The sequence below is a fragment of the Aedes albopictus genome, chromosome 2, assembly GCF_035046485.1.
Source record: "Aedes albopictus strain Foshan chromosome 2, AalbF5, whole genome shotgun sequence".
Taxonomy (NCBI): Eukaryota; Metazoa; Arthropoda; class Insecta; order Diptera; family Culicidae; genus Aedes; species Aedes albopictus.
In genome coordinates, this window is record NC_085137.1 from 487,764,882 (window position 1) to 487,777,671 (window position 12,790).

The 12,790-nt window shown below is 39.4% G+C and overlaps 1 protein-coding gene across 1 annotated transcript in view; it reads left to right on the forward strand.

Moving 5' to 3' along the window:
- Nucleotides 1-915: 915 nt before the first annotated feature.
- LOC115263514 (GTP cyclohydrolase 1) overlaps nucleotides 916-12,790 on the forward strand; it is a 77,220-nt gene continuing 65,345 nt past the window's right edge. The window contains exon 1 of the mRNA XM_029866756.2: nucleotides 916-1,801. Coding sequence (XP_029722616.2) covers nucleotides 1,579-1,801 — 223 coding nt within the window. The 5' untranslated portion in view covers nucleotides 916-1,578. The remainder of the gene's footprint in view (nucleotides 1,802-12,790) is intronic.

Here is a 12,790-nt window from a genome sequence, read left to right on the forward strand (position 1 = left end):
GGAATCGAACCCTCGCCCCACAACATGGTGCGATTAGAAGCTTGGTGACCCTAACCACACGGCTACGAGGCTCCACAAATTAGGTTACAAAAGAATTCTTATACAATAGTTTTAGAATATTCGTGAACGCAGATTCCAGTTGGTAGCGAGGACCGTAAGCATGTCCGTAATGTATGTCGTGCCCGTTGTCTAGTGTTAAGTTTCGTTCAGTCTGCACAGCCTCTGGCTGAAGACGGTGTCCGTGTCTTTTTTTTAATATGAGTGATTTTCTCTAAGGCTATTCCCATTGCATGTCTAACAAGCGATACAAAGACAACACAGAGTTCTTTTATTCTGTTACAAAATCCCATGTCCACTTTCAATGAAAAATCCCCTAGCGATATCATCGGAATGATTCACACATATTGACCGAACCGCAGAGTCATATCCTTTCAAAAGCTATCCAACCAAAACAGCCAGTCCGCGCGTCGCGTCGTCAGTAATACCAAAGTAAATAAATTCGCACCACTTCTAAGCTTGCAACCGCTCGCTCATGGTTCACCTTAAGCATGCGTTTGCTTCGAGGAAACGAGCGTGAAACAATTTGCGAACTGAAAAGCCTTCACTTTGCTGAACCACATTAAGACAAAGATGATCTAGTCTACAACTCTAAGTAATGAACAAAAAAATCCCCAACAAGTATATGATAGTGCACAACAAATAATATTGCTCATTAGTTACCAGGTGCATTATCAATACGCTCATAGAACACAACGCACACCGCGCCGCGCCGGTCTGATGCTGATGTCTGGCGATTTACGCGATTGACGGACGATTGGCGTAGGTCATCCAAGCGAGCACCTGTGTGTGAAACAAACCTTCTGTTGCGGCGGCGTCGCGGCTACCGATCGACAATCAATCATCACGCGCGCTCCGCCGCACGCCTCTCGCTGATCGCGTCGATCGCGACGAATTCGCACGACGCCGTCCGTCGGGAGATCCTGCTGCTGGTGCGGGACTTTAGCTAGTCGCGAACCCCAGCCAGTGAACTTCAGTTCAAGCCGTGCGTTTGTCCGAGCAGGTCGTCTTCTCTGTCTCTCTCTCTCTCCCCGCGCGTGTGCGTCAGTTTGCGCAATCTTCACCGCCACGATTCGATCAAGCCCCAAGCCAAGTGGAAGTGCGCGAGTGCGTCGTTGTTTCGGTTGACCCTCGAGAACCGATAATCGAAGTACTTTGCGCGGTTTCTTGGTACCACTAGGTCCAGTGATTGAGTGAACTGTAATTTTTGGTTTGTTTGTCGGTGCACGATTGGGAAAGAATTCCTGTAGAGTGTGTGAAGTTTCGTTTTTGAAAGTGCGTGAGTGGAAGATTACGCGCAAAGTCTGGAGGAGGACGAGACGGAAAATATTGACGCGAAGAAAGTGAGATTAAGGTTTGAATTTTTGATTGTCAACAGTCTAAGTGGCCAAGAGTGAAAAAGGCAAACCTGCTCGGAGCAGCTCTGTGTTAAGTACCCCCTACTCAGAGAAGGTGTCAAGTGTGAATAGCTGGAAGTGATTTTTCTTTCATTCGATAACACAAAGAAACCCCCCTGTAATCATGCCGAATGCCAGTGCCATGCAAGAGCTGCACCTGAACGGAAGCGGCCCTACCACCAACGGGGTGAGCAATGGAGTTAGTAACGGAAATGGATACTCGTCGAATGGCGTCAATGGGCACACGAATCACATGAACGGAAATGGAACGCTAGTGCCGATGAAATGCACCTGCAAGAATGGAACGAATGGAACGGTCGCAAACAGCGACAGCAATAACAATAAGGGTAAGTCATTGGGTTTGGTTTAGTGAATTACAGTAGGTGCAATCAATCAAATCTAACCATGATGATGTGGTGTTGGGAAATTGTAACGAACTGCATTCCATAGCTTTACAGTACACGTTACATATTGCTTCCAAAGATATTCTAATTATTTCTATAGTACCAGTTAGGAACTTTTGGGGAAGACAAAGTCTACGTGAACAGCTCTAATGGCAACAAATTTAGACAGATTTCATAAAATGTTGTTTTCCCTGGTATTACTTCCCTAACCATTGTACCTACGCGATGAGTTACCATCGTTGGAGGTGGGAATGGGTCAAAAATGCATACTTCCACAATAACTTTTGCTACTTTGCATGCACAAATGATGTGAAAATATTTGGAGTTCGTCAATTTTCCTTAAAAATACAAGTGTATGGAAATTGACCCACTCTAACCCCTTCGAGGGGGTGAGAATGGCCCACTGCACGAATTTATGCTGGCCTGCTCACTCTCACACGAAATTTCGCGTGAGAGTAAGCAGGCCAGAATAAATTTGTGCAGTGGACCATGGGTCAAAGCAACTGAATTTGTTCCGCATTGACAACAAAAGTTTTGGTCAAGGTTGATACTACACATATAAAAATAATGAGTTTTACACATCATGTAAACTTCATTTTAGTCATGTAAACTTCAACCCATGATGGTTTACATGATATATCATGTAAATTTGTGTTATATATCATGTAAACACTTTGAGTCATGCTGAATTACATGACATATAATGGAAGTTAACATGACATTTTATGACATTTACATGATATGTCAAGTAAACTTCACGCTCCAATTATGTGCATTATATGTCCCAGAATTTTACACTCTTTTTTCGATCTGTGTACCATCCAATAATATATAATAAGATGGATATGAAGTTGAGATTCTAGTATCAATCATTTTGAAAAGGCCTTATTTTCAAGCTTTTTTCGATGATTTATCAAAAATTAACTAATTACTCTAGAAACCTATTTTTTAGACAGAAACTGCTGGCAACTACTAGGATGACACCATACAATTTTTGCTTCGGTATTCGCAATGTTTGATGAGATATTTCAAAAATTGTTTTGGCCCAATCTCGACCCTCTGACCCATTGTCATTCCTAATGACGGTGCAGTAGAGCAGAAATAATGCTTCAATGTTACTGAAATTTTAACAGCAACTCGCAAAGATCTTAGTTTAAATACTGCAACGCAAAATTTTAAAAACTTAGTACATTTATTTTTAATAAATGATGCAAAACTCTGCCCTGTAGCCATATCAAAACATTGAAGCCTGTATCCACAATAATCGGTAAACATAAAAACGGTTTCCACCCTGCAATGGATACATTAAAATTGCTGAAATCAATTAGCGTTCCTGCTTTCTAGTCCTTGTACAACTGATGATAAGTGATGCTTTTTGCTTCTTCTAGTAGTTATTTGAATTTAAACTTTCGATTAGGATATTCCTCAATGTGTGTGCAAATTTCTTCTTCTATTTATAGAATGATTGAGGAATGATATCCTCCAGCAGTTGCAGTAGAGATTCTTTCTGATGTTTCATCTTAGAATTCATAAGTTGCGTACGAAGTTCCTTTAGGAATTATAGTTTACAGTGTAGGAAATTCGGTACAGTTTCTAGTGTAGGAAATTCGGCTTATCAGTTTTTGTCAGCAGGTCACTCCAGAGCAGCTACAACGGGTTACGTACAAAAGGCTGAATTACGAAAGGCTGAATCACAAAAGGCTGAAAATGTCAAAAGGCTGAAATAACATAAGGCTGAAATAATGATTCGACTAGTTTTCAAACGGCGAGCCTAAAGGCAACACTTACATCACTGACAAACAGACATTACACTCTAATTATTCATATCGTACACTGATATAATGATCTTTATGAAAATGTGCTAGTTGGCCGACCACTCAGCCCTGACACTTGCATTGGTTTTGCTTAAGTTTGACATTTGACGCACACTACCGCTCATTGGTTGATAGTGCATTGGACGAACATGCTTCCGTTACTATGTTCGAAATCGGAAAGCGTTACGACTGTTTTTCCGCGCTTAAGTATGTATTATTGATAGCCTACATAACTATGACAGTATTTCTCCAAAGAATGGCACATATTTAAAAGAAGGAAAAATCTCTAATCACATTGTTGGCAGCTGTAATGGCAACCAATCTCCATAACAGCATGACTCGAAAGAATAGCTCATGCCCAAGGAAGAAAAAATCTCCAATTGAAATACCATCAGTCATTTTTTGTGTTAGTTGGTATGCATCACTAGCCTCTTCACTAAGCACATTCTATGACTAGGACTCATATATGGAGCCGATCTGCTTAGCGAACGGGTAGTCATGCTGAGGGTGCCGGGTTCGATTCTCCCTCGGGCCAGAAACTTTTTGTTATGGAAAATTCCTTGACAACCGCGGGCATAAAGTGTCTTCCTGCCTGTCGCGCGATATACAAAGCAAAGTGGTAATTGGCAGAGAAGGCTTTCAATTAATATCTGTTGAAATGCGTATAGAAGCTGAGAGCAGGTTTTGTTTCAGTTGGGATGTTACGCCAGAAAAAAAGAAGAAGAAGAAGAAGTACTTTAACTCATTTACTGCATTTTTGCAATTTCAGCCTTTTGTGCATTCAGCCTTTTGAAATTCAGCCTTATGTTACTTTCAACCTTTCGTGTTCAGCCTTTTGTGCATTCAGCCTTTTGAAATTCAGCCTTATGTTAGCATCCCGCTACAACGTAATGAGTTCGTTGGAGTTCAGTGCGGTAATTAACGCGATGAACATCACAGATAATCATATAATGATCTCTCTCGATGTAGTGTCCCTTTTCACCAATGTCCCTCGACACTAGGTGATCAAAAACATCATCGAACGGTGGAACGATATACAGATAGAAATCAGCCTGGACATGGTTTAAGAAATCGTCAGGTTTGTATGCAAGCAAGCAAGAAATTCTATCAACAAACCTATGGAACGACGAAGGGCAGTACCCTACCACCGATACTGGCGGACAAAGTCCTGGAAGGAGTTATCAACACAGTCATCCAGGAACTACAATTTCACATAACAATGTTAAGAAAGTATGTCGACTATCTCTTCTTGTTAATCCCCTAAGGAACAGAGGACCACGTTCAACTAGCAAGAAGAAAGGATCCAATTTTCCCTGGGTTTCCGACAAATTCGCATTCTTGGACACTCTAGTTACCAGAAATGGAAACAAGCTTTCAACGGAGTGGTAAAGCAAAACAAATGCTTCCGGTAGAATTCTGAACTACAATTCATACCACTCCTGCAAACAGAAAAGTCAAAAGTCTGCCATTCTCAACACAAAGCTAGCAAGACGCACAGAAAAAATATGTAATTAAAATTCAGCGAGAAATCATGCACATAACGGGAATGCTAGAATTAATGCACTTTTACATGAGATATAATGTAAAACTACATTACCATTGTGTAAATTTCCGCCAACCATCGCGTAAACTATCATGAACTCCAACTGGTTACGCAACTATTAACGGAAATTTACACGAACGTAACATACTTTTACATGATATCTCATGTAAATATGCACTAACTCTAGCATTCCCTTTATGTGCATGATTTTTCGCTGGATTTTACATGAATATTGTTTTCTGTGTATGTAAAAGATAAGCAGGGCATAAAACACACATCAAAAAGTTAGAACACTGCCTACAAAATATGGAGAACAACAACATGCAAATAACAGAGTTAGAAGGCAGAACAGCTTACATTCAACCTAGACCAAACGAAAACAGTAGATAGAAGAAACAACAGAAACACACTAGCTTTCCAAGAAAAGTGCCATATTTACAATTCAGAACACTCAGTGAATAGAAGAGTAGATGTGTATGGAATCAACACAGCATACTCTGCAATTCTACACACTATCGAACGTACCAATAATTAGACCGTTTGTTGGGTCCTGATCTAAAAGAGCGGAGACACGAACCACACCAACAAAAATCCATAAAAGCATCAGTACAGTTCAAACAAAAATAGTTCAAAAACAGTCCAATAATAATAGCACTTTCATTAAACATATAATTTTAACGAAAAATCAGCAATCAAATAGTAAGTTAACATTTCCAATTCAAAAACATAAGAAACTAAATCGATATATTACACCCAGCGCATGTACAGCTACCAAAACACCACAGACAAATGCTTAGCAAAGCCACTAAATATCCTTTATTCACTGATTGTAAGTAAAACCAAAAAAAATGTTAAAAAACTAATGTACAAATAAACCATCCCCACCTAGTTCTTCTGAGGATGGCAACAACCGTTGCCGAAAAGTAAGGACGACTCATAAACGTTTTCGTTCTATCAGTCAAGGACTGATAAGCCGAATTTCCTAACCTCTCAAACTCTTCAAACTCTCGCACATCCCGTATATAGTATAGTTATAGATCTCCAGAAATTCCAAAGGTAATTTCTCCTGAACCTCCACTGGGTATTCCTCGAAACTTTCACTGGAAATTCTCCTAGAAAGTTTCTTTGGGATTTCCTCTAAGAGTTCATATGGACATACTGCTAGGAGTTCCTCCGCGAATTTCTGTAGAAGTTCCACTGGAAATTCTTCATGAAATTCCTGCAGAAATTTTCTTCGAAAGCTCTTCCAGATATTCTCCAGAAGTTCCTATGGGAACTTTTGTAGAAGTTCGTTTGTGATCTCTTCCAGAAGCTCCTTCGGAAATTCTACCAGCACTTCTTTCGGAAGCTCCTTTGAGTGTTCTTTCGGAAATTCCTTCTGAACTTTCTCGAAGAATTTGTTCGATTGTTACTCCAAGAATTCTTTCGACAGTTCTACCGTGAGTTTTTCAGAAGTTTCTTAAGGAATTATACCTGATGTTGCTCCGTGAATTTTCTAAAGGTTCTTGTTTGGATACTTCATAAAATCCTCCGCGAGTTCTTCCAGAAGTCCTTCTGGAGATTCTTCCAGCAGTTCCTCCGGGAATTTTACCCGAAGTTTCTCTGGAACTCTTCATGAAAATTTCGCCAAGAACTTTTTTTCGTGAATGTTTCCGTAAGCTTCTCCGGGAATTCAAACTGAAAACTGATCCACGAAAAATTTCATGAACATTCTGATTTATCGACTGTATTCTATTTATAACTTAATCATTTTATGGCTTTATCGGTCTTTTTCTACTCAGAGTATATGGGAGTAGAGATCAAAGTGGATAATGAAATGATAGATATGATAGTATTCGCTAGGTTGCGAACATGTGTGAAAATTTATAGAAGGTGAAATTACTTTTACCAGTCTTGGTAAGGTGGTCATAAAGGCAGAAGTTTCACGCATTCGATGTATTCGTTCAATACATGGCCTACTTGCCTATTTTCACCTTCTATAAATTTTCACACTTGTTCGCAACCTAGCGAATACTATCATATCTATCATTTCATTGTCCACTTTGATCTATACTCCCTTACACTCTGAGTAGAAAAAGCCCGATAAAGCCATAAAATGGATAAGTGAAAAATTTCATGTTGTCGTTGTTTTAGGTGTAAAAAGTTTAAACAATGTCATCTTTGCATTTATTTATGAACAGTTAACCTTCAGTACATCGAGATTTGGAATACGAAAGATTGAAAGCAAAGGTTTGCAAATACTTTTTAGGATATCGTGAGGGCATATAATCGTAGTGCTTGCCTTTGAGAGCTCATCATCGCTCAATCAAAAAGAAGAAGATGTCGTGATCAACTTAACGGCACTTTTAAAAAAACACAAATTCGATATTATCGCGTTAAAACTATCGCACTTTGCCTTGTCCCTATGGGGAGAACTCATAATCTCCGAAAATCACCATGACTTCATGAAGACAGGCTTGATGGTCTAGTGGCTACCGCTTCTGATTCGTATGAAGAAGACTCTGGGTTCAATTCCTGGTCCGTCGCTTTCTCTCTTCCTGTCTACACACAACGCAAGTATATTTAGATGTTTAGCCATCATATTGGAATGGTTTTCGGCATTTGCAGTCGGAAGACCAGCTAAAACGTTATATTTTACTCTGATCCGACGTTTTGGGCCTTTATTGGTCCTTTTTCTGAGGATTCTGAAAGTGTAATGCGTTATTTTTGTTGCTTTTGATTTGTGATGTAACTTACAGAATAGGTTAACGTCGGCTAGCCATCGCTACAATCCTTACTTCCAACGTTCACAGTACAGTATCAATATCACAGATAACGCCTACGAGTTATGCAATCAAGCGAACTATGCCGCATTATCTTCAGAAGAATAAACACACAATTCTATCACATTACGCCTGGTCTCCACGCACGGCCTTAGGACATTACTCCGAATTCCATTACCCCGAATGATCCATTACTCAGAATGACCCAATATCCATATTATTTATCCACAAGCCTACCTCGAGACCCGGCGTGGGTAGTTAACGGTACACTAAGTGTTTCACCACATTTACAACAAAAAATTTCCTTCTTTGAACATATGATGTTCTTTCTGACCTTACTATCAAAAAAACTTTCATTCAAGGACATTCTACTATGCGATCATCACTTATGTATCCTTCTTTCAAACATAGGCTATTCTTTCTAATAATTAATTTAGTCAATTTGTTGGCGTCGCAAATGTTTTTTTTTATCAGAGATTTTTCCTTCCTTTAATCATAGGCTGTTCTTTCAAGTTATAATGCTATATCCTTCTTCTTCTTCTTCTTCTTCTTCTTTGTGGCTCTACGTTCCAACTGGGACTTGGCCTGCCTCGCTTCAACTTAGTGTTCTTTGAGCACTTCCACAGTTATTAATTGAAGGGCTTTCTTTGCCTGCCATTGCATGAATTATATATTGTGAGGCAAGTACAATGATACTCTATGCCCAGGGAGTCGAGAAAATTTTCCCGACTGGAACGGGAATCGAACCCGCCGTCTCCGGATTGGCGATCCATAGCCCTAACCACTAGGCTAACTGGAGACCCAATGCTATATCCATATGATCCGAAACCAATTGTTGAGTAGAGATTTTTTCCTTCTTTTGGTTATTGCCTGTTCTTTGAATTATACTGGTCAGAAATCTGTTCAAAGGGTCCCAGGAGCTTCATATGCTTAGGTACCCGGGTAGTGGTGAAATACTGACGATCAAAACGTGATATTGGTTTGATTGATATAAGAGATAAAAAATCTGAAAATAATATCTGAAAAATGTTCCTGGAATATCTGAACAATATCAAAATTTGATATTTCAAGATCAAACGAATAGCTCACGGTGTGTCTGGTAGAACAAATTTATTACAAAAAAATGGGCATCGCTAATTTTTACGCTACGTGAAAGTTGACGCTACCAGCTTTCATTCAAGCCCAACATCGAAATATTCCATCGGGGGAACTTTTTCATACAAAAATTGGGTATGTTTGTTAAGTAGAAATAGGGATTTATTTGGAACCGTGCATTTTGTATGGGGAAAAACAGTATTCTGAAAAAGTTGTTCGGGATCCCTCGGTGGATTTTTTTGGGGAACACGTTAAATGAAAGCTAGAAGTCCATATTTTCGAAAAACGGCGGATTTGGCGATGCCTAATTTTTTGTGATAAACCTTCATCATATGCACGCCGTGAGCTCGCTGCTATTGGTTAGATCTTACAAAATCTAAATATGATATTAGGATGATGTTCCAGGAATAAATTTTTGAACTTAATTTAAGATCTTTTATCTCTTATCCCAAGTAACACACTTGTCACCGAAGAGTCACGGCGGCGCAGGTTTATGTTGCGTAAAAGTCACTGTGACTTACTTCTAGCAAGTAAGTGTTTATTTGTTAGAAGTAAGTCACAGTGACTTCTGCGCAACAAAAACCTGCGCCGCCGTGACTCTTCGGTGACAAGTGTGTTACTTGGGATGTCAATCAAACCCATATCACTTTTTGATCTCCATATCAAAATATGCTATTATTGAGCTCTAGAAGATCATCAACACTGAAGATGGCTGCTAGTCCTCGTCAGACACCTCATTGGATTCTTGTGTAAGTGTTGCTGGTTTGGCGATACTGGAGTAGCATCTAGCTCAAGTAAGCTTTCTTCACTTTTTCGCTTCGCGTTTCGCCTTTCTTTTCCAGCGCCAAACGATTCGTTAGCGAAAAACAAGCTTTCCTGACATACAGTATGTGATCCACCTATTCTGGCTAAACTAGTTAAACAATCTCATCCATATCCTATCGGTAGGGGATGTGGTATGTAGAACACAAATGATTGTTAAGTTCCACCCAGTTTGAAGTATCAAAATAGTGTGTGCAGCGCCTCTGTACCGAAAATGTTGTATGATTTTAACCTTTTCCTCCAAAGCCATACGCATTACGCAAGCATCCTATTCAATCTCAGCATCCATTCAATCAGACCTCCCTGAATGGAATTTCTCGCAAATATGTAGGAGCGCTCAAAGTGAGAAGTTCTCTCCTCTACTCCCACACACCAAGGAGCTTACCAAGCAATAATGGATACCATTCAGCACCACCACCCCTGTGTTCACGTCACGTGTTGGTGGAGGTCACGTACAGTTCCAATCAAGTCCAGAACGAACGATAAGACACCGGCGCGGTGATTACCGCTGCGTGTCATGAATGAAGAGCATTTTCTACAAATGTGGCTCGTGTGTTGACGATTCTTGGCATTGGTGTCACCACATCACCCTGTAGCTCGTCATCATCTCGTGAGATTGCCGCTATCAAACCGTTAAAAGTGGAAATTTTCGAGGTTGGTGGGTGGACAAATGGGGTGGACCTGCACTATGTCGGATGGCTACCGATGACTAAGGATCGTGGGCGGTCATTTAAGTTGACGACTATCGTCGCTTTTTAATGCTGGCGGAAATGAGTGTCCATTTTCATCCTATTGTGGCGTTAGATTGAGAATTTTTCAGAGAAAATGATGCACCTGAACTACACCCTAGAACGAAATGATGCTATAACCAATCGGAAGTTTTCATAGTATAGATGTCATAAGAGTTCTAAAGACACAGTTCATAATAAGTCAAATTTGATAAAAACCTTCAGGAACGATGCCAGAATTGAGAAGAGCTAGAAAACACAATTACATCATGACTAAAAATTTATCCATCACGTTGGTCAACACTCGGTGCATGTTGACTGAGAGCAAGGATGTGTAACCATTGACCAACCGACTCAACTGTCGTTGCTCGTATCGCTACTTTTTGCAGTGCCATGGTTCAGTTGAAGAATCCAAGAAGGGAACGTTCTCTTTTGTGCTGCCCACTCATTCGGCACAAAGGAGGAAAACGGATGGAGGGAAGCTTAAAAGCTTTCAAAATCACTTGTCGGAAGCCTTTGATCCAACCGGACGGACAGTATGTAAAGAATCAACTGTTGCTATACAGTAGTAGTGGATGAACTGAAAAGATGTAATTATACTAACAGGTTTTCATTTGTGAATCATCAGATGATTCTGGTTTAAACATTACGAAACTTGTCATCCGATGCGAATCTGGTAAATTCCCAATCATACAGTTGTCAATTAATCAACGCAAAAAATCACCGTCCCAGTGCAGTGATTTGCACTTTCAGTCGAAAAGCGGGTCAAATTACTACCTTCTCCACCAAGAGGGCTACCGAGTATACCTACAGGGGTAATGGCTGCGTGGGAAAGCAACCGCTTTGGTTGGGAGAAATGATACCAGGGGGTGATGATGACATAAATCACAGCAGACGGGGGAGCAAGAATCACACGAACGATACACATTGCGAAGAGCGAGAGAGCATTTCGTGTGCGATCCAATGCGATGCGTGAACAAAATTGTAGGAGAGCGAAATGCGAAATGAATAAGTCCCACATCAGCTGGTGATGGGAAGTTACCAAGCCTCCATGAATCATGACTGCACGCTGATATCTGTTCCTGGTCAAAATTTAATAAGAAGATTCCCGAGCAAAGTCCAATAACAAAATTACAGCAAATCGAAAACATGATTTGTATTCAGCAACAAATTGATATCACATTTTGATATCATTTTATCTTTTCTTAATTTGATTTCAAATTTTGCCTTCGGTTTCCGGTCATTTGAAATTAATGTAAATATTAAGTGTTACAACAGTTTTTAAATCTTTTAGTAAACTATTTAAAGTAATTCTAGGGATATATCATTAGTGCAATTGTATTATTGCATTTATGATTTGATATCAACCGAAAAACTCTACCTTTAACGATTTTTCAATTTTCTTGCGCTGATAACAAAAACAGTTATCAATTTGCTATCATCGATAGCAGGAATTGTTTTAAATTTGATGTCACAGGAACATTTTTCTGCTCTCATTTTTGATGTTTTAACCGTTAAAACGACCAAAACGACAACAACCTGAGTTATCAAAATTTGCAATATCACAACATCAAAATTAGTTTTCAATTTGCTATCAGGCTTTGCTCGGGTTTTCACTCTACTGATATTTGTCACAAATTTGGTATTTGAGTTTTCAAAAACTCTGAATATTTTTTGCGGATACAGATCTACGTGATGAATTTCTTTTGTAACTCTTTTGAAAGTGTCTTTGGAAAATAAAGGGTGGTACGGTCACAGTTTGGTCAAACAATTTTTTTCATAACTTTGGACTGAGTTCACCAAAATAGCTGATTTTTGGCCCAGTAATGGTGCATTATATGTAGCTAATGCCATAAAAAATTTTATCAAAATTGGTTTAGTTTTTGCGGAGATATTGTTGAACCCTGAGATCTACAATTTTAAATTTTGTACAAAGAGGCTTCAAAAATAAGAACACATTTTTACTGTTTTATTTTTTTTCTGCATATATACAGGGTACGTGCGCTAATTTTGTACCAACCTTCAAACAGGAATATTTCATCAAAGGGTTGCAATAAAAATATAAATCCCACATCATCAAATGCACCATATTTCTAGTGAACTGTGAAAAATATAAAACCATTAATAATCAAAAACGTGGTGGTATGAGAAAATATTTTCAGATCCTA